At 37.5% G+C, this 26,058-nt stretch overlaps 1 protein-coding gene across 1 annotated transcript in view; it reads right to left on the bottom strand.

Moving 5' to 3' along the window:
• The window catches only part of MCF2L2 (MCF.2 cell line derived transforming sequence-like 2), a 267,297-nt gene that overhangs the window by 199,460 nt on the left and 41,779 nt on the right, over positions 1–26,058 (bottom strand). The window contains exon 3 of the mRNA XM_043594796.1: positions 21,555–21,669. Coding sequence (XP_043450731.1) covers positions 21,555–21,669 — 115 coding nt within the window. The remainder of the gene's footprint in view (positions 1–21,554; positions 21,670–26,058) is intronic.

Genomic DNA, 26,058 nt, shown 5'->3' with positions numbered 1-26,058 from the left:
CTCTTTTGAATGGAAGCCCTCAAAGTTGTTCCTGAATGGAGTTAGAATAATTAACCTATTTTTTGAAAAGTATTATTCTAATTCAGAAGTAAAGGATTCATAATGCATTCAGCCTTACAACATTCTCTTGGCATCTATATCTGTAAAATGGCAGGCTGGCACAAGTTCATCTCAAGTATTTCTTCCAACTCTAACATTCTATGACTCTAATTCTGTATACAGTAAAACCTTGCATTGCAAGTAACTTGTTGTGCAAGTGTTATGCAAGATGAACAAACATTTCTAATAAGTTTTAAATTGATAAATGAGCGATGTCTTGCAATTCAAGTAGTATGTGATGCCAAATGTCACATGATCACAACTGAGCCAATGGTTCTTCTCTCTCTCTCTCTCTCTCTCTCTCTCTCTCTCCTTTCTCACTGTGGGATTGTGGGTGATCATTTTCCATGCTTGAATGCTCTGTCTCAGGCCATGGTGTTTGGCAGAAATCAGTGATTTTTCAGAACACTGAAAGCTGCCCACAACTGGCACTAGTGTATTTTTGTCATTTCAAAGCACCAATGGACAGTCCTTTGCTTTCCCATACAAGAATAAGCTTAGGAATGCTTTGCTTCATTCTAGGTTAGGCTGTCTGAAGATATAGACCATTTCCTCTGTTGCTTCATTGCCAGTCACATTGAATACTATATATGACAAGAGTTTATTAATACTGTCCTATAGTCAACATCCATTAGTGATAGTGAAAGTCATCCTACACAATAACCCTCGTCTCTCTTGTCTCCCTCACACCAGCCATGAAGGTTTTCAAAAGTAAATGCAGGTTAATTTGTTTATTTTCTTTATATTTTGTATTTTCTTTATTATTTTGTGTTATACTATTGTAATCATTTTTATACGAATATTTTTGGGTTGTAGAATGAATCATCTGAGTTCCATTATTTCTTGTGGGGAAATTTGCTTTGATATACAAGTGCTTTGGATTACAAGCATGTTTCTGGAACAAATTATGCTTGCAAACCAAGGTTTTACTGTAATAACTTCAAGTCCTTGTCCATGGATGTACAAATTCAGTGGATAATTTTTAGAGTTTGGAAGAGATTATGAGGTAATCTCAAATTAAGGATGGAACACATAGGGGACAATTTATTTTGATCTTTTGAATATATCAAATTCTTCATTATATCTTCCCTACTCCTCAAATCTAGAACCTCAACTTTTGTCATCTTTTATGTATTCTTTGATGTCTCCTCAAGAGTAGAAAGTGGCTTCCCATTTTCTCTGTAGGAAAAAACTAAGGTCTTTATTTAAAATTGGGGTGCCTGGGTGGCTCAGTTGGTTAAGTGTCTGACTTTGGCTCAGGTCATGACCTCACTGTTCATAAATTCAAACCCCACATTGGGCTGACTCCTGTCAGCATAGAGCCCACTTCAGATCTTCTGTCATCCTCTCTCTCTGCCCCTCCCCTGCTTACAATCTCTCAAAGAAAAATGAATAAATATTTATTTAAAAATATAAAAAATAAAATTAAAAAATAATTAAAATGGACTAGAGACTTCTGGGAAAGATGGTAGAGTAGGAAGACCCGAAGCTCACTGTGTCCCACAGATACAACTAGACAACACCCACATCAGTGTAAATAACCCAGAAAACAACCCAAAGTCTGGCAAAACAAACTCCACAGCTAAATGTAGAGAAGAAGCCACACTGAAGAGGGTAAGGAAGGTGGAGACACTGTTGGGAGCTGAACAGACCCCTCAGGACTGTCCACAGGAGGGAGGTTCACCTAGGGTACAGAGAGGGAAGAGGATCAGACCCTCACACCAGGCACCCAAGGCATGGGAAGCCCACATAGAAAAGATAAATCCCCATAATACTTGGCTTTGAAAAGCAGAGGGACATAATTTCACTAGTTCTTATAATCAATGGGGCTTAAGAGTTGGAACTTTAAAAATCAGAAGGCTCAACTCTGGGAGAACAGAGAGAGTAATAAGAAACTGAGTCCACATTCTTAAAGAGACAGCACAACAAACAGCTCCACTGAGATGCAGCATAGAAAAATGCCTGGAGTATACAGGAAGGAGATCTATTTACTAATCTCAGAGTATGTGCTGGAGGAGTAGGGGTCATTGAGAGACCTCTCTCAAGAACAAAAGAGCTGGTGGGCATCCTTTCCCTCCCTGCCAACCTAGATACAGAGACGCTTGCCGTAAAGAGTGCAGCATCAACACTGTCTACATAGCTCACTAACAATGCACCCCTGCCTCCACACACTTGTGTAGACACACCCCCTCCAACCCAGCCTCCAAAGCAGACCTATGGACTTTGCTGGCACCATGCCCACACACTCTCCAGAGGACTACCCCCCTCCACTCATGTGACAGGTGATTTCTAAAGTGCTCGAGGTTCCCTCCCACAGCAGACCTACGCAAACCTTGCTAATATCACACACTCCAACTTGGTGTTCTCCTGTGGACCTGTGCCCTCCAATACACCCTTGGCCAGAGCCCATCCAAAGTGGTGCCACAAGCCTGGAAGTTTGCAAGCAGTCCCAACAGAGACCAGCACTACTCCAAAGTGATTCCTGCCCTGAAGAGAGGGGAAGATAAGCATACACACAAGTCAGATTGCAGGTTTAGCAGTGGGCTGGGGGCAGACATCTGATCTTACTATAAGACCTGCCCACTAATGAAAGCTTCTCAGTAAACAACATAGGGAAAGTACCCTGCAGTTCCATGCCACCACATCTCTGTGCAAACACCTGGTCTGACTCAACTCAAGCCCAAGATGGTCCCAGTCTGGCCCACTAACAACACAGGGAACAAACCCTGCCCACAACAGGCCAAGACAGCCTTAGTGGGCAACTGGACTAAAGGTAAAAGTGACTCATTCTTAACAGTAGGGTTCACACAACACACATAGAAGATATCCTTGAAGCACCAGGTTCTGATGAATAGGGGACATTACACTGCAGAGCACTACAGGAATTCTTCTTCATAAGGCCACTACTTTCAAGAGCAGGAGACATAGCTGACTTTCCTAATACATAGAAGCAGAGTTTGACAAAATGAGGAGACAGAGGAATATGTCCTAAATGAAAGAATAGAAGAAAATCACAGCAAGAGAGCTAAATGAAACAGAGATACATAATATGTGTGATAGAGAATTTAAATGGAGGCCATAAATCTACTCACTGGACTTGAGAAAAGAGTGGAAGATCTCAGTGAGACCTTAACAAAGAGACAGAAAACATAAAAAAGAACTAATCAGAGATGAAAAACTCAATAATTGAAATTAAAAATACACTAGATGGAATAAATAGTAGAGTAGAGGAAGCAGAAGAATGGATCAGCCACCTGGAGAACAGAATAATGAAAAGCAATCAAGCTGGACAGGAGAGAGAAAAAAATTAAAAATGAAAACAGACCTAAGGAACTCAGTGCCATTATCAACTGTAATAACATTCACACTGTAGGGACCTGAGAAGAGGAGAGAGAAAAGGGGACAGAAAATGTATTTGAAGAAATAATATCTGAAACCTTCCCAAATCTGGACAAGGAAACAGAAACCCAGATCTAAGAGGCACAGAGAGCCCCCAACAAAATCAATTCAAGGAGATCCATACCAAGACACACAGTAATTAAAATGGAAAAACATAGTGATAAAGAGAGAATTTTAAGAGTAGCAAGAGAAAAGGAAATAGAAAACAAGGAAAGAAAAGAAAACAAGGCTATCAGCTGATTTTTCAGCAGAAACTTTGCAGGCCAGAAGGGAATAGCAGACTGTATTCAAAGTGCTGAAAGAAAAACACCTGCAGCCAAAAATATTTTATCTGGCAAGGTTATCATTCAAAATAGGAGGAAAGATAAAGAGTTTCCCAGACAAACAAAAATTAAAGGAATTCATCACCACTAAGCAAGCCCTATAAAAAAGGTTAAAGGGGATGCTTTGAATGGAAAGGGAAGATCACATGTAGGAGTAAGAAAAGTAGGAAGCACAAAAGCAGTAAAATTAAATATATCTATAAAATCTATAAAATTTATAAAATAAATCAGTCAAGGGATTCACAAAATAAAAGGATATAAAGTATGACACCTTTTACCTAAGACATGGGGGAGGGAGGGGGAGGAGTAAAGATTGGGTTCAAATTTAAGTGACCATCAACTTAATATAGACTGTTAAATGCAGAAGATGTTATAAACAAACCTAATGGTAACCACAAATCAAAAACCAGCAATAGATAAGTGAAAAATAAAAAGAAAGGAATCCAGGTATATCACTAAAGAAAACCAGGAAAGTGTGAGGAAAAACAGCAAGAGAAGAAAAAGGAACAGAGAAGGACTACAAAAACAACCATAAACAAGTAAAAAAAAAATGGCAATAAGTACATACCTATCAATAATTATTTTGAATGTAAATGGACTAAATACACCAATCAAAAGCCACAGTGTGACTGAATGGATAAAAAAGTAAGACTCATCTATATGCTGCCTACAAGAAACACATTTCAGACCTAAAGACACATGTAGATTAAAAGTGAAGAAATGGAAAGGCATTTATCATGCAAATAGAAGTGAAAGGAAAGTTGGGGTACAAATACTTACATCAGACAAAATAGACTTTATTTTTTTTTAATTTTTTTTTTAATGTTTATTTATTTTTGAGACAGAGACACAGCATGAGCAGGGAAGGGGCAGAGAGAGAGGGAGACACAGAATGTGAAGCAGGCTCCAGGCTCTGAGCTGTCAGCCCAGAGCCCGACACGGGGCTCAAACTCACGAACTGTGAGATTGTGACCTGAGCCGAAGTCGGACGCTTAACCGACTGAGCCACCCAGGCGCCCCAGACAAAATAGACTTTAAAACAAAGACTGTCACAAGAGACAAAGAAGGACACTATATAATTATAAAGTAAACAATCCAACAAGAAGAAACAACTATTGTAAATTTACACACTCCACATGGGAACACCTAAATACATAAAGTAGCTAATAACAAACATGAAGAAAGTAATTAATATGAATACAATAATAGTAGGAGTCGTTTAATCACCCCACTTACATCAATGGATATATCGTCCATACAAAAAACCAACAAGGGAACAGTGGCTTTGAATGATGCATTGGACCAGATGAACCTAACAGATAAATTCAGGATCTTCCATACTAAAACAGCTGAATACACGTTCTTGTCAATTGCACATGGAACATTCTCTAAAATAGATCACATAGAGAGACAAAGCATAAGAGACTCTTAAAAACTGAGAACAAACTGAGGGTTGATGGGGGGTGAGAGGGAGGGGTGGGTGTTGAGGAGGGCATCTTTTGGGATGAGCACTGGGTGTTGTATGGAAACCAATTTGACAATAAATTTCATATATTTAAAAAATAATAATAATAAAATAAAAAATAAAATAGATCACATATTAGGCCACAAATAAATTTCAACAAATTCAAAAAATTGAAGTCAATACCATTCATGTTTTCTGACCATATGCTATGAAAGTAAAAATCAACCACAAGAAAGGATCTGAAAAGAATTCAAATACAGGGAGGTCAAATAATATGCTACTAAAAAATGAATGTGTCAACCAAGAAATCAAAGAAAAAATTGAAAAACACATGAAGACAATTGAAAATAAAAATACAATGGTCCAAAATCTTTGGGATACAACAAAAATGATTCTAAAAAGAAAGTTTATAGCAATCCAGGCCTACCTCAAACAAGAGAAAAATCTCAGATAAACAACATAACCTTTCACCTAAAGAAGCTAGAAAAAGAACAAACAAATCCCAAAACCAGTAGAAGAAAGAAAATAATAAAGATTAGAACAGAAATAAATGAAACAAATACATCACATAAATAGGAGAAAATGTTAGAACCATACGATCATTCCAATAGATGCAGAAAAAGCATTTGACAAAGTACAACACACATTCATGATAAAAACTCTCAACAAAGTAGGTTTAGAGGGAACATATCTCAACATAATAAAGGCCATATATGAAAAGCCCACAGTTAACATCATACTCAATGGGGAAAAACTGGCAGCCTTTCCTCTTCCATCAGGAACAAGACAGAGATGTCCACTCTCACCACTTTTATTCAATATAGTACTAGAAGTCCTAGCCACAGCAATCAGACAAGAAAATGAAATAAAAGGCATCCAAATTGGTAAGGAAAAAGTAAAACTTCCGCTATTTGCAGATGACATGATACTATATAGAGAAAACTCTAAAATCGCCACCAAAAAACCACTAGAACTGATAAATGAATTCCATATGGCCATAGGATTACAAAATCAATATAAAAAAATCTATTGCAGTTCTATATACTAATAATGAAGTAGCATAAAGAGAAATTAAGAAAACATTCCCATTTATAATTACACCAAAAATAATAAAGTACTAGAAATAAACTTAACCAAGGAGGTAAAAGAGCTATACCCTGAAAACTGTAAAACACTGATGAAAGAAACTAAAGGTGACACGAACAAATAGAAAGATATTCCATGCTCATGGATTGGAAGAATGAATATTTTTAAATTGTCTATACTACACAAAGCAATCTACACATTTAATGCAATCCCTATCAAAATACCAACAGCATTTTTCACAGAACTAGAATAATACTAAAATTCATATGGAACCGCCAAAGACCCTAGACAGCCAAAGCAGTCTTGAAAAAGAAGAACAAAATTTGTGGTATCACAATCCCCAATTTCAAGATATACCAAAAAGCTATCATAATCAAAAGTATGGTACTGGCACAAAAATAGACACATAAATCAATGGAACAGAAGAGAAAACCCAGACATAAACCCACAACTATATGGTCAATTAATCTTTGACAAAGCAGGAAAGAATATCCAGTGGGAAAAGGGCAGTCTCTTCAACAAATGGTGCTGGGAAAACTGGACAGCATCATGCAAAAGAAAGAAACTGGACCATTTTCTTACACCATACACAAAAATAAACTCAAAATGGATTAAGGACCTAAATGGGAGACCTGAAACCATAAAAATCCTAGAAGAGAGTCCAGGCAGTAACTTTTCTGACATTAGATATAGCAACATTTTTCTAGATAGGTCTCCTGAGGCAAGGGGAAAAAAAAACAATATTAAACTATTGGAGGCCACATCAAAATGAAAAGCTTCTGCACAGTGAAAGAAACAATTAATGGAACTAAAATACAGCTAAATGAATGGCTCAAGATATTTGTAAATGGCATTTCTAATAAAGAGTTAGAATCCAAAATATATAAAGAACTTATACAACTCAATACCCAAAACCCCAAATAATCCAATTTATTTTATTTTTTTTTAATATGAAATTTATTGTCAAATTGGTTTCCATACAACACCCAGTGCTCATCCCAACAGGTGCCCTCCTCAATACTCATCACCCACCCCCCCCAACCCCCATCAACCCTCAGTTTGTTCTCAGTTTTTAAGAGTCTCTTATGCTTTGGCTCCCTCCCTCTCTAACCGTTTTTTTTTTTTTCCTTCCCCTCCCCCATGGTCTTCTGTTAAGTTTCTCAGGATCCATATAAGAGTGAAAACATATAGTATCTGTCTTTCTCTGCCTGACTTATTTCACTTAGCATAACACTCTCCAGTTCCATCCACATTGCTACAAAAGGCCATATTTCATTCTTTCTCATTGCCATGTAGTACTCCATTGTGTATATAAACCACAATTTCTTTATCCATTCATCAGTTGATGGACATTTAGGCTCTTTCCATAATTTGGCTATTGTTGAAAGTGCTGCTATAAACATTGGGGTACAAGTGCCCCTATGCATCAGCACTCCTGTATCCCTTGGGTAAATTCCTAGCAGTGCTATTGCTGGGTCATAGGGTAGGTCTATTTTTAATTTTCTGAGGAACCTCCACACTGCTTTCCAGAGCGGCTGCACCAGTTTTCATTCCCACCAACAGTGCAAGAGGGTTCCCGTTTCTCCACATCCTCTCCAGCATCTATAGTCTCCTGATTTGTTCATTTTAGCCACTCTGACTGGTGTGAGGTGGTATCTGAGTGTGGTTTTGATTTGTATTTCCCTGATGAGGAGCGATGTTGAACATCTTTTCATGTGCCTGTGGCCATCTGGATGTCTTCTTTAGAGAAGTGTCCATTCATGTTTTCTGCCAATTTCTTCACTGGATTATTTGTTTTTCAGGTGTGGAGTTTGGTGAGCTCTTTATAGATTTTGGATACTAGCCCTTTGTCTGGTATGTCATTTGCAAATATCTTTTTCCATTCCGTTGGTTGCCTTTTAGTTTTGTTGATTGTTTCCTTTGCAGTGCAGAAGCTTTTTATCTTGATGAGGTCCCAATAGTTCATTTTTGCTTTTAATTGGGGATGTCTTTGGGCCAAATGCCTTTTGCTTGCCTTTGGGGATGTGTCAAGTAAGAAATTGCTGCGGCTGAGGTCAGAGAGGTTTTTCTCCTGCTTTTTCCTCTAGGGTTTTGATGGTTTCCTGTCTCACATTCAGGTCCTTTATCCATTTTGAGTTTATTTTTGTGAATGGTGTTGGGAGACCTGGACAGCAACATGCAGAAGAATGAAACTAGACCACTTTCTTACACCATTCACAAAAATAACCAGCTTTTTAAAGGCAGAAACTATAGGAGATCTAAGGAGACAGAAATACATTTTACACAGGAGGATTCAATATACCAGTTTGAACACAAGACAGAATAGACACCATGTCAAAAGGGTTATAGAAGACCTAACAAATATAATCAATAAGTAAGATCTAAGGGATATGTGTTGAACTTAATATCCTGGTAATAGAGGATTCGTCTTCCTCGCAAGCACACATGAAACATCACAAAAATTGATCATGATATGGACCACAAAAAAAAAAAACCCTAAAAATTTAAAAACCTTCTATTAAACAACTCTTTAGTAGGAGGGAATATAAAATACAGTTACAGAATATCTAAAATATAGTTATAATAAAAATACTACATATCAGAATCTATGGAATATATTTAAAGAGAAAATTCATAACCTCAAACATTTATATCAATAAAATGAAAGAAAGAAAATAAATTTAATTTTCAACTCAAAAATGAGAAAAAATAAAGAAAAGCCAAAAAAAAGCACAAGGAAGAAGGTATTAAAGATAAAGACAGAATGAAAAAGGTAGAGAAAAAGAAAGCAATAGATCTAACTAATAAATCAGAATCCCATTTTTTAATTAACAAAATAAATAAGTTATTAGCTAACTTAATCAAGGGCAAGGAAAGGACAAAGAACAGTTATACAAACTAAGAAACAGCAAAAGAAAAATAACCACTGAAACACCGGAAACTTAAAATCTTCAAGAAACTTTGCATATACCTCTATGCAAATAAACTCAGAAACCAAGGCATAAATAATTTCCTAGGAAAATATAATTTACCAAAATTGATCTCATTAGAAATACAAAGTTTAAACAGACCAATTTCCATAGAGGAAATAGAGAAAGTTATCAAGGCCCAAATCCACAGAGGAATTTCAGAAGGGAATTCAAATCATCATTGGTCATAAAGTCCCAATGCCACAAAAATTGTTTCAGAGCATAAAAACTGAAAGAAAACTTCAAAAGACTACTTATGAAGCAAGAATGACATTAATACCTACACCTAATAAAAACAGTACAAAAATAAAATCACCAGTTAACAGACATAATGGTAGAGAGATCTCATTTATAATGGCAACAAATGATGAAATACTTAGGAGTAAACTTAACAATAAATGTACAAACCTATGTCAGGAAGTTTTTAAACACTCCTAAAGACACAAAAGTAGATTCTAACAAATGGAAAGACTTTTCATGTTCTTGATGAGATTATTTTAACACCATAAATATATCACTTTTCCCTAAGTTACTTTATAAATTTAACAAAGTCCCAATGAAAAGACCAGCAAGCTTTTTTTTTTTTTTTAATTTTTCAATGGAGCAAGATGCATACAAAGAAAACAAGAACAGTTGGGAAAAAAATGAAAAAAGTAAGTAAAGCTTAAGGGGCCTGGAGGGGAAAGGGAATTAATCCTACCAGATGATAACCATACTTAAATTCTCTATAATTAAAATAGTGTGTAACTCACTTATGAATAGACAGACCAATTAACTCTCAAATCACTGAGGCAAAGATGAACTCTTAAAATTATTGGTGCTGGAATAACTGAACATCCATTTGGAAAAAGATAAACTTATATCTATATCTCATATCACACACAAAAATAAACACCAAGTGCATCAAAGCTGACTGTAAAAAAGGAAATATTTATTACAAGAAAGCATAGGTGAATTCCCCTATCACCTAGGTATAGGAAAGTTTTCTGACAATGATTCAAAATCTAGATGCAATAGAAGAAACATTGATGCATCTGATGATATAAAAATTTTGCATGGCCAAAAACATCCTAAGCAAAGTGAAAGGACAATAAAAAGTGAGAGAAAATATATGCAGCATACATCACAGATAAAGGGTTAATATCCTTAATCCATAAAGAATTCTTAAAAATGAAGAGGAAGATAAAGGTAAAAAAAAAAAAAGAAGAAAAAAGAAAACACCTCAATGGAAAAAAGAGCAAAGACATTAATAGACTATGTATACATATAAAATGTGGGGCCCTTGGCTGACTCAGTCAGTGGAGCATGTGACTCTTGATATTGGGGTTATGAGTTCCAGCCCTATGTTGGGCATAGAGATTATATTAAAAAAATGTCAAGTGATAAAAGATGAAGAATATGAAAGAAAAGTTAAAGACACAGAAAAGAAATTCAGAAGATACAATATCCCTCTAATTTGAGTTCCAGAAGCTAGAAAACAGACTTGGAGGGAAAATATAATTTAAAAAAAAAAACAGAAAAATAAAGAAAAAATTCTAAGCCTAAGACAGACTTGAACCTCCAGTTCTAAGGTCCATTAGAATGAAAGAAAAAGTATGAAATTTCAAACCTGCAAAACCTAAAGAAAAAAAAAAACCAAAAGCTTCCTACGTTACAAAAGAAACAGCTTACCTATGAAGGAATGAGACTCAGATGTGAGACAGAACAGCATTGTTATTACTAAACACTGGCTGCTAGAAATCAATGCATCAATGCTATTTTACATAAAAAAAATTCCATATTCAGACAAACTGCCAATCAAGTGTGAGGACAAAGTGCAGCCATTTTTTTGACATTTAAAATCTTGTACATTTCTACTGGCACAAGAATAGACACTCAGATCAATGGAACAGAATAGAGAACCCAGAAATGGACCCACAAACGGATGACCAACTAATCTTTGACAAAGCAGGAAAGAATGTCCAATGGAATAAAGACAGTCTCTTCAGCAAGTGGTGGTAGGAAAACTGGACAGTGACATGCAGAAAAATAAACCTGGACCACTTTCTTACACCATACACAAAAATAAACTCAAAATGGATGAAGACCTAAATGCAAGGCAGGAAGCCATCAAAATCCTCGAAGAGAAAGCAGACAAAAACCTCTTTGACCTTGACCTTGGCAGCAACTTCTTATTCAACATGTCTCCAGAGGCAAGGGAAACAAAAGCAAACATGAACTATTGGGACCTCATCAAAGTAAAAAGCTTCTGCACAGTGAAAGGAACAATCAGCAAAACTAAAAGGCAACCAATGGAATGGGAGAAGATATTTGCAAACAACATATCAGATAAAGGGTTATTATCCAAAATCTATAAATATCTTATCAAACTCAATACCCATAAAACAAATAATCCAGTGAAGAATTGGGCAAAAGACATGAATAGACACTTCTCCAAAGAAGTTTCTGACTTCTTTGGAGTGTCCAGATGGCCGACACATGAAAAAATTCTCAACATCACTCATCATCATGGAAATACAAATCAAAACCACAATGAGACACTACCTCACACCTGTCAGATGGCTAACATTAATAACTCAGGCCACAACAGATGTTGGCGAGGATGTGGAGAAAGAGGATCTCTTTTGCACTGCTGGTGGGAATGCAAACTGGTGCAGCCACTCTGGAAAACAGTATGGAGATTCCTCAAAAAATTAAAACTAGAAATACCCTATGACCCAGAAATTACACTACTAAGTATTTATCCAAGGGATACAGGTATGCTGTTTTGAAGGGGCACATGCCCCCAATGTTTATAGCAGCACTATCAACAATAGCCAAAGTATGGAAAGAGCCCAAATGTCCATCAGTGGATGGATGGATAAAGATGTGGTATATATACACAATGGAGTATTACTCGGCAATCAAAAAGAATGAAATCTTGCCATTTGCAACTATGTGGATGGAACTAGAGGGTATTATGCTAAGGGAAATTAGAGAAAGACAAATATCATATGACTTCACTCATATGAGGACTTTAAGAGACAAAACAGATGAACATAAGGGAAGGGAAGCAAAAATAATATAAAACCAGGGAAGGGGACAAAAACATAAGAGACTCTTAAATATGGAGAACATACAAAGGATTACGGGAGGGGTTGTGGGAGGGGGGATGGGCTAAATGGGTAAGGGGCATTAAGGAATCTACTCCTGAAATCATTGTTGCACTATATGCTAACTAACTTGGATGTAAATTGAAAAAATAAATTAAATTAAAATTTAAAAATTAAATTAAAAAAATTAAATCTTGTGCATTTCACTTACCATACACCCTTTCTGAAAAAGAAACAACTTGAAAGTTTTCCAATGAAAATGAAATCACTATGCTGTACACCTGAAACTAATATAACATTGTGTGTCACATATACTTCAATTAAAATTTTTTTTAATTTTTTTAATGTTTATTTATTTTTGAGAGAGAGAGACAGACAGAGTGTGAGTGGGGGAGAAGCAGAGAGAGAGGGAGACAAAATCTGAAGCAGGTTCCAGGCTCTGAGCTGTCTGCACAGAGCCCAAGAAGGGGCTGAGATCATGACCTGAGCCGAAGTCAGACAGTTAAACAACTGAGCCACCCAAACAATCCCCCCCAAAAAAATTTTTTAAATAAAAAAGAAGGAACAATCTTTCCAGAGATATGATAAAAAGCAATCCCAGGTTGACATCTGGCAACAGGTTCAGATAACAGCAATTATAAGGGTAGGCCAGCGGGCCTCAAAAAAAGTCTTCAAGAAAAAAATATATGTATTACATAAATTCTATAACAAAGAATCTGCAAGATATTAATAATGCAATATAGATATATGCTACTGTATAAACAAGAAAAAAAGACAATTAGAAATGCCAAGGGAGGGGTGTCTGAGTGCCTCAGTGGGTTAAGCTTCCAACTCTTGGTTTCCACTCAGGTCATGATCTCGGTTCCTGGGCTCAAGCCCCATGTCAGGCTCTTCACTAGCAATCCAGAGTCTACTTGGGATACTCTCTCCCTCTCTCTCTGTCCCTCCCCCTCTCTCTGTCCCTCTCTCTGTGCACACATGCACGTGCACACGCTCTCTCAAAGTACGTCGCACACACATGCACGTGCACATGCTCTCTCTCTCTCAAAATAAATAAATAAACTTAAAAAAAAAAGCAAAAGAAATGCTAAGGGAAAAGGTGAAAAAAAAAAAGACATTGCCTGAGTCTGAAATGAATTAAACTGTGACATGGATTTTTAGAAAAGAGAGCCTATCTACCTTAACATGTGTAGCACTCCTTTGAGTGACACAGGTTTAATGACATAGAATTACATTTCTTACTCTAGAGGTATGAACATATTACATGTATAAATGCATTTTACTGATTTCTGTGTATAGAATCAACTAGAGTCAAAGAAAAACCCACATATAGTAAAAATGTAAAATACATTATAAGTCTTACCAACTGAAAGAAAGTGGTATATAGGTAGAAGAACTTGAAAGATGAGAGACAGAAAAAAGATGGAAATATATGGTAAAAAAATCAACAGATATTATCTAAGGTTGCTGCATCACCAGATAGAATTAACTGTGTTATTTAAATTTATCATGGTAACCATTGTATGATCTAAAAATAATAATGTAACTAACAAAAATTGGGGGATGAAAGGGAGCAAGGACAGAGAAGCATCATAAATATGCAAAATTCACTTTTCATAGCAAAGAACCACAAGATATTGTCTAAAGGTGATAATCAAAAAATAAAAACAAATATGTAAATTAGCACCATGGACATCACCACCATAATATTATCTAAAAGTTTCGCATTATGGTTGGTGTAAATAGCACCAAGCCAGGAGCCAAGAAATCTAAGTCCTAAGCTTTACTTTTCACTAGCTATGTATAGTTCTCAAACTGTGATCCTCAGACCAGCAGTGGTAGCATCTCCTGAAAACTTGTTAGAAATCCAAATTATGTGGCCTCATCCAAACCTACTGAATCAGAAACTTGGAGTGGGACCAGCAATCTGTGTTTTAGCAAGTCCCCCAAATTCTGCTGTATGCTAATGTCTGGGAACAACTAATCTAGACCAGGAGCCAACAAACTGCAGTCCATGTGTCAAATCCACTCCACACCCATTTTGTAAATAAAGTTTTATTGCAACACAGCCACACTCATTGGTTTATATATTATCTATATTTGCTTTTCCGCAAAAACAGCTGAGCTCAGTCATTGAGGCAGAGATCATATGGCCTGCAAAACCTACAATATTTACTCTCTGATCCTTTACAGAAAAAGTTTGATGGCCTTCAACCTAGAATATTCTGACTGATAATACTGAGTGCACATCATTACTAAATGCAATTCAATGTTTACCATCCCAGTGAAGTTGTATAGATTATTCAATCAGAAAGGTACTTGTGCTAATAATGTCTAGAGTCTTTTAATAATATTTTAATAAGGTATTTTTAATAAGGTATTATGGAGTAACTGAATCCTCCTACCCCATCATTCTCAGGACCCCTTAAACTAGTAAGTAATAAATAGTAAAGAACCATGTAATAATTGTTAAATCAATAAATAGTACAAAAAATAAAATAAACAGCAAAAGTCAACACCCTCTGTGGCTCACAGAGTTTTAGGAAACATTACTGACCACATAATGACTTGTAGAGGGCATGATGAGCTGCTTGCTCTCCATCAAAAGCTTGATTTTTAAAAAGCAACATTCAGGGGTGCCTGGGTAGCTCAGTCAGTTAAGTGTACAACTCTTAGTTTCAGCTTAGGTCATGATCTCATGGTTGATGAGTTTGAGCCCCAAGTCGGGCTCTGTGCTGACAGTGTAGAACTTGCTTGGAATTCTCTCTCTCTCCACCCCCCCCCCATCTCTTTCTATCAAAATAAATAAATAAGCTTAAAAAAAAAAAGCAGCATTCACATTTTAAAGTTAATACCACACCCAACATCTTGCCCAATTTCATCTCAATTCTTCAGACCACCCCATCACCAAAACAACCCACATCACATAATAAATAGATGAGCCTATTTGTTAGACTGTGGCAATTATCTTCTTTATAACTGATAATACCACTGAATAAGGCCAAATTCCAGATATTTACAACCATTAGCACCCATAAATTCAAGCAAGAGGCTGTGCTTTGAATGTCTAAAGAAATCTAAATTGAACATATCGGAAAAGGGAAAGTAGGCTCCTATCTGAAAAGGACAGGTGACACAATGCAGGATAGTTAAGATATTCTAAAGCAAATGAACAAAGAAAAGCCATTATGCACACACTAGCTCATCCTACTGGTGAGAAATACTGTCAGACTCCTAGTCTTACACAGAGAAGGACAAGAATCTAACATATTAAATGTTTTTCTGCCCTCTAAAATAATTCATTCAAATTATCTTGGCCTATAAGACTTACTTGCCAGTGTTACCATTTATTCACAACAAATCCATGGGGTGCTCTCAAATTTCAAGTCTTGGCTGGCTGTCTAAGGTCTGGTCTCTCAAGGCATCCTTTCTGAGGGCTCTGAAGCAAATCTACCCACCCTGGGCAATGCAACAGGCCAACAAGACTCCCCATCCTGGACCTCTATCCTTAGAAGTCAAAGAAATGATTCCATCTCCCTGACTCTGAGGAGCAATGCCACAGCCAGCCCAAGAAATAACATACCTCACCCTTGCCACTCAATCAAAGCAGATCTTTTCCAATTAATGCTATTCAAAGCCATTTAAAAACAGGCGCTTTTCTATTGCCTCCATAAGTAAGAGGCCCAGAATGAACTAACTTCATTGGTGGGGCTAGTTTCTAAAGCTGACAAATTGTTATATTTATTCAGTGTTTTCATTTATTTATTGTTTGTTTGTTTGTTTCTTTGTTTAGAGGGGAAAGGGGCAGAGGGAGAAAGACAGAGCAAATCTCAAGCAGGCTCCATGCCCAGCTCAGTGTGGAGCCTCACACAGGGCTGAATCCCACAATGCTGGAGTCATGGCCCAAGCTGAAATCAAGAGTCAGATGCTTAACTGGTTAAGCCATCCAGGCGCCCCATTCAGTCTTTTAATACAAAAGAGAAACTCTCATTATAATTCACAAGGCAAATAGTTGCAATGTCCTTCTCCCCTCCTTTCCTAAAGTAGAAATGCCAGACAGCATTCTATCAGACAGCATATCATAAATGAGGATCTGACTCATCTCAAAGACTATTAATCAGACTTTATGGGAGGCAAATGGACATAGGAGAATTCTTCAAACTTAAACAGGTCTCTCAACAAATTCATTTATAGAAAAGTTCCTTTAGAAATAGTAAATAATCAGGGATGCCTGGGTGGCTCAGTTGGTTAAGCATCCGACTTTGGCTCAGGTCATGATCTCACAGTTCATGAGTTTGAGCCCCACTTTGGGCTCTGTGGTGACAGCTGGGAGCCTGGAGCCTACTTTGGATTCTGTGTCTCCTCTTTCTCAAAAATAAATAAACATTTTTAATAAATTTAAGAAATAGTAAATAATCGTAAAATTCACCACTGTTCTGAAACGTGACTGTTGTACTATCTAATAAAAGTACTTTCTCCAATCCCTTTCTTTTTTTTTATTCTTTTTTTTTTAATGTTTATTTTTGAGAGAGAGTCTGAGTGGGCAAGGGGTAGAGAGAGAGGGAGACAAAGAATTCAAAGCAGTCTCCAGGCTCGGAGTTGTCAGCACAGAGCCCCACGCGGGTGTTAAACTCACAAACTGCAAGATCATGACCTGAACCAAAGTCAGAGGCTTAATGGACTGAACCACCCAGGCGCCCCCCCCAATCCCTTTCAAATAATGAACTCAGAATTGGACTAAAACAAAGAAACTAAATAGAGTAATTCAGTAATAAAAATCCATGCTGAGTTATACAAATATTGATTTTGAGAAAAACAACTGTGATCTAAAAATAGCTGACCTCAGTTGTTCAGAATGTTTTTACTAATGCCTTTTCAAACTGCTTGGCTACAATCTGTAGCCACAGGAAACATGTTTTAAGTGACAATATCTTATATAAGTAATACCTCTGAGAAACTGACTCCTAGGTTTATCCTGTTACTGTTATAAGATAGATTCTGAAAACCCTTAGTAGTATAAATACATAGCAGATGGTACCTGATAGGCTAAAGTGAGCCCTCAGTTGTTATTGGAAACATAATGGTGATGTGGCAATGATACTTTTTATATTTTATATATATTTTAATACCATGAGATCCATGTGGGAAGATTTATAATTCAATGGTTATGTATTACATATAATTCACAAAGATACCCCAGAGTCAGGGAAGCTCAGGAAATAGAATTTTTGGCTTTTATTGCATTTAGAGAGAAGAAATACAGAACTATGAAGGCAAAAGTAGAAGACTGGGTGCTGCTCTCGTTCTGTCTTTTAACTTCCCCACATGCCCCAGTACTGCATCTTATCCAAAAGCTAAGCCTGAGTCTGCATTTTCTTCCTCACACCTCAAGTGTTCCTTCCCTTTGACCACAGTGTCTCCCTATCAGCACCTAGCACAGTGAGTTTTACCCTTGGCTGCACACTGGGGTCACCTGAGTTGCTTCCAGCACTACTGGAGCTCAAGTCACACCTTGAAAAATTCTGATTTTAGTCTGGTCTGGACGTCAGGATATTTTAAAACTCCCCAAGTGATGCTAATGTGCAGCTAAGATGGGAACCACATCCTAGCATACTTTTGGAAAGGAAGAATCAGGCAAAGTAATGAAATAAAACAAGACGAGACAATGAAAACCAAAATGGGGGCTCAATCCCACATGCCCAGACAAGCAGTAAGATCTGTCTGGTAGTACAGTTCCTAAAGCCGTTAGTTTCTCACTCTCCCCCTCCCCCATCCCAGTTGGCCCCAACACCTGTCCTTTCTGTCCATCCCTTTCTACCCAGTCCTCCTGTCAACACGCTAGCTCACACCCTTTCACTTTGCGCCCATCCGAGTCTAGAAGCCCTTAATCAGTCTCCTGCCTCCTTTTCTTGGCTCCATCTGATCCACTCTGCACACCACCACCAGATTAATCTGGTTGTCATTCCCCACCTCAAAACCTCCAGCCACCTCTTCCTGCCCATTATGTCTAAACTACTCAACTTGGTGGGAAAGGCCTTGCCTAGTCTGTTTCCAGATGTCTTTCCAGCTCTCGTTTCTCACTACTGAAAAGGAGCCTCACTCTGTTCTGATCAACTTGGATGGCCAAAGTTCCCCAAACACACTCTTTTTAAGACTTCGAAAACCAGGGGGGGTTGGATAGAAGTCAAATATTTTGCCCCAGATCACACAGCTAGTGAGCAGTAGAATGTGGATTGCGTTCCAGATTTGGGCTGTGTCCAGAGCTCTTAAACACCACCTTATTCTCTCTTTCTGGAATGTTGCCTTGCATATCTACCTGTGGAAATCCTACCTATCTTTTCACCTTCATTCCTAAAGGTTTCCTTGTTTTTCCTGTCTTAAGTGACTTTTCTCTCTTCTGATCTTCTATAATACTTTGTTTGCATATTTCACAAGCTATCATGACAACAGAGTCATGTGATGAGCTTCCTGAGGTTCAAGACATTGTCTTATGGCCTTGTTGGTCCTTTATAGCACCTAATAACACCAACCACACTGTTGGCACTCAGCAAAGATCTAGTGAAGAATGAGCTGCCGTGAGAAGCTTTCTTCACTCACCCAACCCAGCCACAATGAGAGGTCCTTATTAATTTCAGGAACAGAGATATCCTTTCCCCTTTCCTGCCATCCTCCTCTTCTAGTACATCAATTCTTGTTCTGTGTCATGAGCCCTCCATCAACTGCCTATAAAACATTTTGCAACCTGGGAAGGGCTCTGTTGCCTGGTTACCACTGTAAGACTTAGGAAGATGCATATTGTGAAAATAGGAATTACAAAAAACAAGGCTGGTTTCATTCTCTGGAACCTGAAATGGAACCTGGAAAGCAAGGTTCATGTCAAATTCCCCTTTTGGGCCTTCTTACCCATTGTCTCTGTCTTATGTGGAAAGAAAGAGGGGTGGGGCTCTTTATGTTGAAAGAAAGAGGAGTGGATATGAGCAAATGCCAAGAAGAGAAAAGGGGAATAACTGGTCAGACAGCTATTCTTTCTCAAGAAACAAACAGCATTCTAGGAAACTAAAAAACTTCCTATTTGCCAGAAATTATATAGGGAATATAGAACAGAAAAAAAGACATCAAGCCAAAAAAAAGTAGCCCCTTGTTTTGTCTTATTTCTACATCTAGGAGATAGGGGTTCTACCCCTCTATGCTTCTCTCTACATTGGTCCAGATAGCACTCAACGTATGCTTCTCAGTGTGACTCAGAAAAGGCTACAAGTACAAGACAAAAACAACCCATTTGTTTAGCATATGACTGCATCGGGGATTCAGTAAAATTCAACAGTGAGTTTTAACCAAATATAATGAGAATAGGTGGAGGCACTTCCACCTGTTGCCCACCTCCCTGCTCAACCCTTTCCTTTGCAGCTCCCCATGGAAGGAGAAGTTGCTGAACTGATGGGTGTCATTATTTTGGAATGCAATTGAGCCAAAGAGGGAGACCAGGTTCAACTCCCTACAACCCAAGGAGGTTAAGGCAGGAGTGAGGACTGAGTTCCTCTCTCTCTGTCAGCAGCCTCCTTCTCACCCTATAGCAAATACTCTTTTTTTGATTGAAATGAATTCTATCAGAACTGGAAATTCTACCAACAATACTTCTGACACCCTACTATGTGCAGGGCACACTGTGCTAGAGCTAGGGCTAAAAGAAAAAAAAACAAGAAAACAAAACAAAAGCATTTGGTCCCTACTCTTGAGCCATTCACAGTCTAATGGGAAAGGCAGAAACAATTTCCATATACTACAGTGTTATATAAGAGCTAAGCTCAGGTGTCTATGGAAATTAAGAGTCTGTGAGAGCGAAACTGAAGTTGGGGAAGGATTCCTTGAAGAAATGAGGTCAGACTGAAAGCTGATGAATGTGTAGAAGTTAGATAGGCCAAGAAGGATGGGAAAGGTCTCAACAGAGAGAACCACATGAGCACAGCCCAGAGACACACACAGCATCCTTCCTTCAAAGCAACAAAACCCCAAATCCTTACGCATCTGCATAACACATACCATTTTCAGGGATCAAAGGAAGAAAGGAAAGGAATTGGTTACATATAATTTAAGCAATAAACTTTGAAGAAGTGCATTAAAAAATAAAATCCATAGCTCTCTCTGAGGAAATATGAATAGTAATAAACAAAAACAAAAATAAATCTTTTAGAGTGGCTTTGGTTAAAGCAAATAACTCAACTTCCTAATCTCCACAGGCGGGATGAAATTGCAAGTGGCCTTTCAATGACAAAGCTGGTGTTGACCCCGAAATCACATGAGGCAGATGGAAGACAAGCTAAACAGCACACACATGGCCGTTGTATAAATTCCTAACCTCACAGCAATTTAAGTAAGAGATGACATCATAAGCCCTATAAACCCATGGAGGGAAGGGCCTTTCCTGGCTGGAGACTGGACACAGCACTATCAAAGAGTTGGGTTTGGGCCTCATTCCCAGCTCTATCTTTGTCTGTAAAATGGTTCATCAATATGAACTCTGTCCCACACTCCACCCCTTGGAAGCCTGGGTATTGACTGACTCAACTCAATAAAGGTGTAAGGCTCGGGCTAGAGAAAAAGCAGATGCCCAAAAACATCTCTGTCATATTCTCAGCTACAAACACAGTTTTTATTCTCAGCCTTTGTTTTCTTGCTCTGTGCCTTAGATTCTGCATCTGAATATGGAGAATTCCTCCTTATTTAGGGAAAATAAACTAAATAGCTCCTAATATGGCTTGACCTCCTTGAGAAATGGTCATGTGTCCCAGATGACAGGCCCTAGGAAGCTAGAATCACCTTATTTTACTGCAATAAACCTGAAGGGGCAGATGCAGCATTAGCATGTTCAACCAATGTTTCATTCACTCAACAGTGTTTACTAAGTACTTCCTATGTGTGAATCATAGTCAAAACTGACATTGTTTTCTAGCCTCTTCCCCTATCCCTTGTCTGTGAGGGATACATCAGAGAAACTGGCCACGCTACATACCAGCATGGGCTGCACTCAGCAAAAATTCCATCTCAACCCAGCCCTGTCACATGGGAAATTCAGAATAAACTAAGTGACTGGGAAGCCAGCAAAATGCTGTGTTCAACTCACCTGGGGATGCTAGTCAGGTAGGTCATGACATTCAGGAAGTCTTCCTCTGGGATGTGTTTGAACCCCACAAACTCTGGAAAAGTGATGATGGGGGCACCGTCTTTCCCTCGGCCTCCTGCAACAAAAATGGGTGGTCAAGATGTTAACAAAATGTTTTCATGTCACATCTCTGCAGGTAAGCGACTTTGATTAATGTCAAGTGGGGAGATACATACTGGCCTTCCCCTTTTCCATCTGTATTATTTCAGACTAGAAAGTGGGAAGGCTGACATGGAACTATTTTGAACAAGTCTCCTCTTCAGGCTTGCTCAAGTGATATTGTGAGAATTCAATTTTTAAATCCTCTGAAGACAGTTAGTGTATAAAAGATAGTACTAATTTAATTACTTCAGCACAAGTGGAACAGTAAGTAATGTCAATACAATATATAATAATATTGTTCTTAATTTTTGTAGTCAATAAATGTCAAAGTTAAAGCATGGTGGTCAAGTGAGTTTTGTTCTAAAGTCAGCCTGGTTCAAATCCTGCTCTGCCACTTAATTTCTATGTGACTTCATGCAAAGATAGTTCATCTAAATAGGATTTTCCATAAATATATATACATATATAATAGGAATAATATTTTTACCTACCTCTAAAGGTATTGTGAGGATTAAGTGAGAACATATATGAAAAACACATTAGTAGAGTGCTTATTACATATAAGTGCTTAATAAATAGTGACCATTATATGGTTATTATTATTACAAGGAGGCAATATTATATTTATTATTATTACAAGGAGGCAATAACCACCTGCCCTTCAATAACTTACCAACAGGGGTATAAAACATCACTGTAAGAATAAAAATGTAAAATTAATATTTAAATATTTAATCCAGGGGTACCTGGGTGGCCTAGTTGGTTAAGCTTCCGACTTCAGCTCAGGTCATGATCTCACTGTTTGTAAGTTCAAGCCCCTCATTGGGTTCTGTGCTGACAGCTCAGAGCCTGGAGCCTGCTTTGGATTCTGTGTCTCCCTCTCTCTCTGCCCCTCCCCCACTCATGCTCTGCCTCTCTCTCAAAACTGGATAAACATTTTTAAAAAGTTTTTATGTATTTAATCCATTGGAGCAGATGCCACTAGATTAAATTAAATGGATTATATTTCCTCATCTCCTTGCAGCTAGATGCAGCTACATGACTGAGTTCTAGCCCCGTGGTTCTCAAATTGTGTCCCAGGTACCCAGGGAACCACGGTGAACTCGCAAGAACATCATTAATATTTTAAATGTTTGAGGGAAACAGCAATAGTTGGCATGTATCAGACAACATGCATGCTACTAGCTTGAGGTAGTTCAAAGTTTCAACATTAAATTGCACCACATTCTTTTGAAAGTCATTGCATCCTTGTGAAGTTGGGGTTTTGGTGACTGCTGAGATAAAAAGCAAGCGCAGTATGAAAATTAATATAGAACAGGAAACAAAGGTGGTGATGTCCAGTCTCATTCCGAGATTCAAGATTATTGTAGTTACCTAAGAATGAAATGTAAACATTACTTTTTCTTTCAATTTACATGTATTATTTTTTCAAACAGCTACCAAACTGTTAGGACATACAGACTTACTAACTGATTTTAACTGTTAGGTATTGCTTTTGGCCAAGAAAGACTGTGAAAATACTAAGATAGACTGAGATATATATCTGAGACTGAAAAACTAAGCACCAAGAACTGAGTAAATTGGGGAATCTATGTCCTCCCTGACAGGATAGGAGCTGAATTGCTGAGAGCACTGCCAGGTTATGTCTATGGAGGGAAACCACTTTAAGAAAAATAATGGCTCCCAAGAGAAGCCAACTACAAATGACTGCATGTATTTCACATTTGTAATGAAAGAGGTAGGGCAGGGTGTGGCTTAATGACAATTGTGTGATTAAGAAGGGTGTGGGATCAATGAAGAAATTACAGAAAAGGGCAACTCAGAGAAGCAAATGCAGGTCATGTCTTGTCAATGATGCTATCCTAAGGAAGGAGGGACCTGGCCTACCATCATGAGAATCTAGGCCAGTCTACCAGATGACAGCACCATTGAGGTTATCCAATCCACTCTGCTGCTCTGAGTCCATACCTGATAAGTATCTTCTGATTATACTCTGACTATCCATGTAAATTTCTTCCAAGGCAAAAAATGTGCTGTCAAGCACATCATGAAAAAATTTTCATCATGAAAAGATTAAATCAGTCTTGTAGTTTTCTATACCAGTCTCTTTTAGGTATTGTTCACGTAGGGTTAGGCTCTAAGAGACCAATCACAATGGAATGAAACTGTGTGAGACTTGTCTGATGACTAGACACCCTTCTCCAGGAAGTAGCTCCTTAATAATTCTACGCGTTTATTTTAAATTAAAAAAAAAAGTTAACTGCATATTAAATGTTTGTCAAACTTTGACTTGGAGATTAAGATGCCTCATTATGCTGACTGAAAACAACTTAAATCAGGATACTATCAGCTTTCACCTCATATTTTTCCTCTTTGCAGTCATACAGCCATAGGAAGTCTTAGATGAGTGCAAATTAAGAGAATTTACATCTCCAGTAAGGCTAAATTTAAATGCATTATAACACTGTACTAATTGCATAGCCAATATTTGCCAAGAAAATGGCTAAAACATTTCAAGGAATCAAAACACCCTAAAAATATTCATTAAGGCATGATTATACTATTTAATGATTGTCTTTTACTGTTGATTATAAAATAAAGCTCTTCACACCTAAATGGAGAAAGATAGGTGGAGTGTTCTTGTATCTTGGTTTATACCAATACTGAACACCACAGAGGCCCAAGGTTGACTGGGGACACCACCTGCGGTTGAACATTAAACGTGACAGACAGAAGCACCAAGGAAACAAAGCTAAGCCTCCAGACAGCCATTGACCACCCGCACCAAGGCATTTGGTGCCACCTTGTGAGAAAATGTGGAAATGCAAAAGGATGAAAGCATACCAAAGAAGCCCTATTCAAGGAAATAAAGAACACCAAATTACTTGGAAGTAAAATGGTGACTTAAATAAAATAAATTTCAGTACTCCTGGTATAACTTTTACCTGTTCACTAAATGGAAGAGGACTAGGTTTACTGCAGAAAACAGTAGTGAGTACTTGAGAGACATAAAATTGTTCCTATGAGGGTCTGAGTGTTGGCTGGCACGGAGACTTCTGTCCTACTATAGAGGAGAATTTGGAATGCTAGCAAATCCTATAGAAGATGGTGAAGACCAACAATGAAAGAGAGAGTGAGGCAGTTAATGCTATTTGCCTTCCAATATCCGTTTTCCTTTTCTCTCCCTGCCAAAAAAAAAAAAAAAAAGATTTCAGCTGGGAAAATGGCAATACCACTTCCTGGGAGGCACTTTAGAAAACTCAGGGCCTGGGATACCAAATCATCTGTCCTACATAATATTGTCCTACATCCTGTGTGATTTCTGAATATCTTAATAGAAACTCTATGTAAGTGAAAAATCCATTCATAGTGATATTTATAGTGATCAGATCCTATAAACCCAGTTTTATACATAATAATAGAGGGTTTTTTAATATTTTTCCATTTTATTGAGACATAACTGACACAATTAACAATGTATTAGTTTAAGGTATGCATATAATGATTCGACATATGTATACATTATAAAATGGTGACCACAATAAGTTTAGCTAATACCCATCACCTCACAAATCACCTTACAATTTTTTTTTCTTCAGATCTATTCTCTTGGCATTTTTCAAATACACTATACAGTATTGTTAACTATAGTCACCATGCTGTACATTACATCCCCAGAACTTAGTTATCTTATAACTGAAAGTGTGTACTTTTGACCACTTTCCTCCATTTTCCTCACCCCCACCCCACCTCTAGCAACCACCAATTTTTTTCTCTGTTTCTGTGAGTTCATTTTTTTAAGATTCCACCTACAAGTAACATCATAAAGTATTTTCCTTTCCTTATCTGACTTATTTCACTTAGCATAATGCCCTCAGGTCCACCCATGTTGTCACAAATAAGAAGTTATTTTTATATTGTTTTAATATATACTAAATTTTTCAAGAATGCAACTACCCTACATATTCAAGGAAGTTAATACTTACTTTGTTCAGAATTTATCAACTTTGTTCAGAACTGTATCAACCATTATTTACCCTTTCAGAAAACCGTTACAGTAAGGCTACTTGGGGTGTCTGATCACCTATACCACACCCCAGCATTTACAGCTATCACATTCATGGTAACCAAGCACCTGACTACTTTATTATTTTTTTCTAGTATAGCTAGAAATACATATTGAAATACATATTATTTTACTATGTTTATTTTCCTTTTATTTCTCCTTTATTGCTCTCCTTTACATTTTCTTTTTTTCTTTTTTTTTTTTCTGTATATACATAAACAGGGGGTAGCTATTCACCCTCTGTGAGCACACAACTAAACTACACTGCTAGCTTCCCATGCTATTAAATATATCTAC

Source organism: Prionailurus bengalensis, chromosome C2, assembly GCF_016509475.1.
Source record: "Prionailurus bengalensis isolate Pbe53 chromosome C2, Fcat_Pben_1.1_paternal_pri, whole genome shotgun sequence".
NCBI classification, from domain to species: domain Eukaryota; kingdom Metazoa; phylum Chordata; class Mammalia; order Carnivora; family Felidae; genus Prionailurus; species Prionailurus bengalensis.
This window is presented reverse-complemented; position numbering and strand designations above follow the sequence as displayed.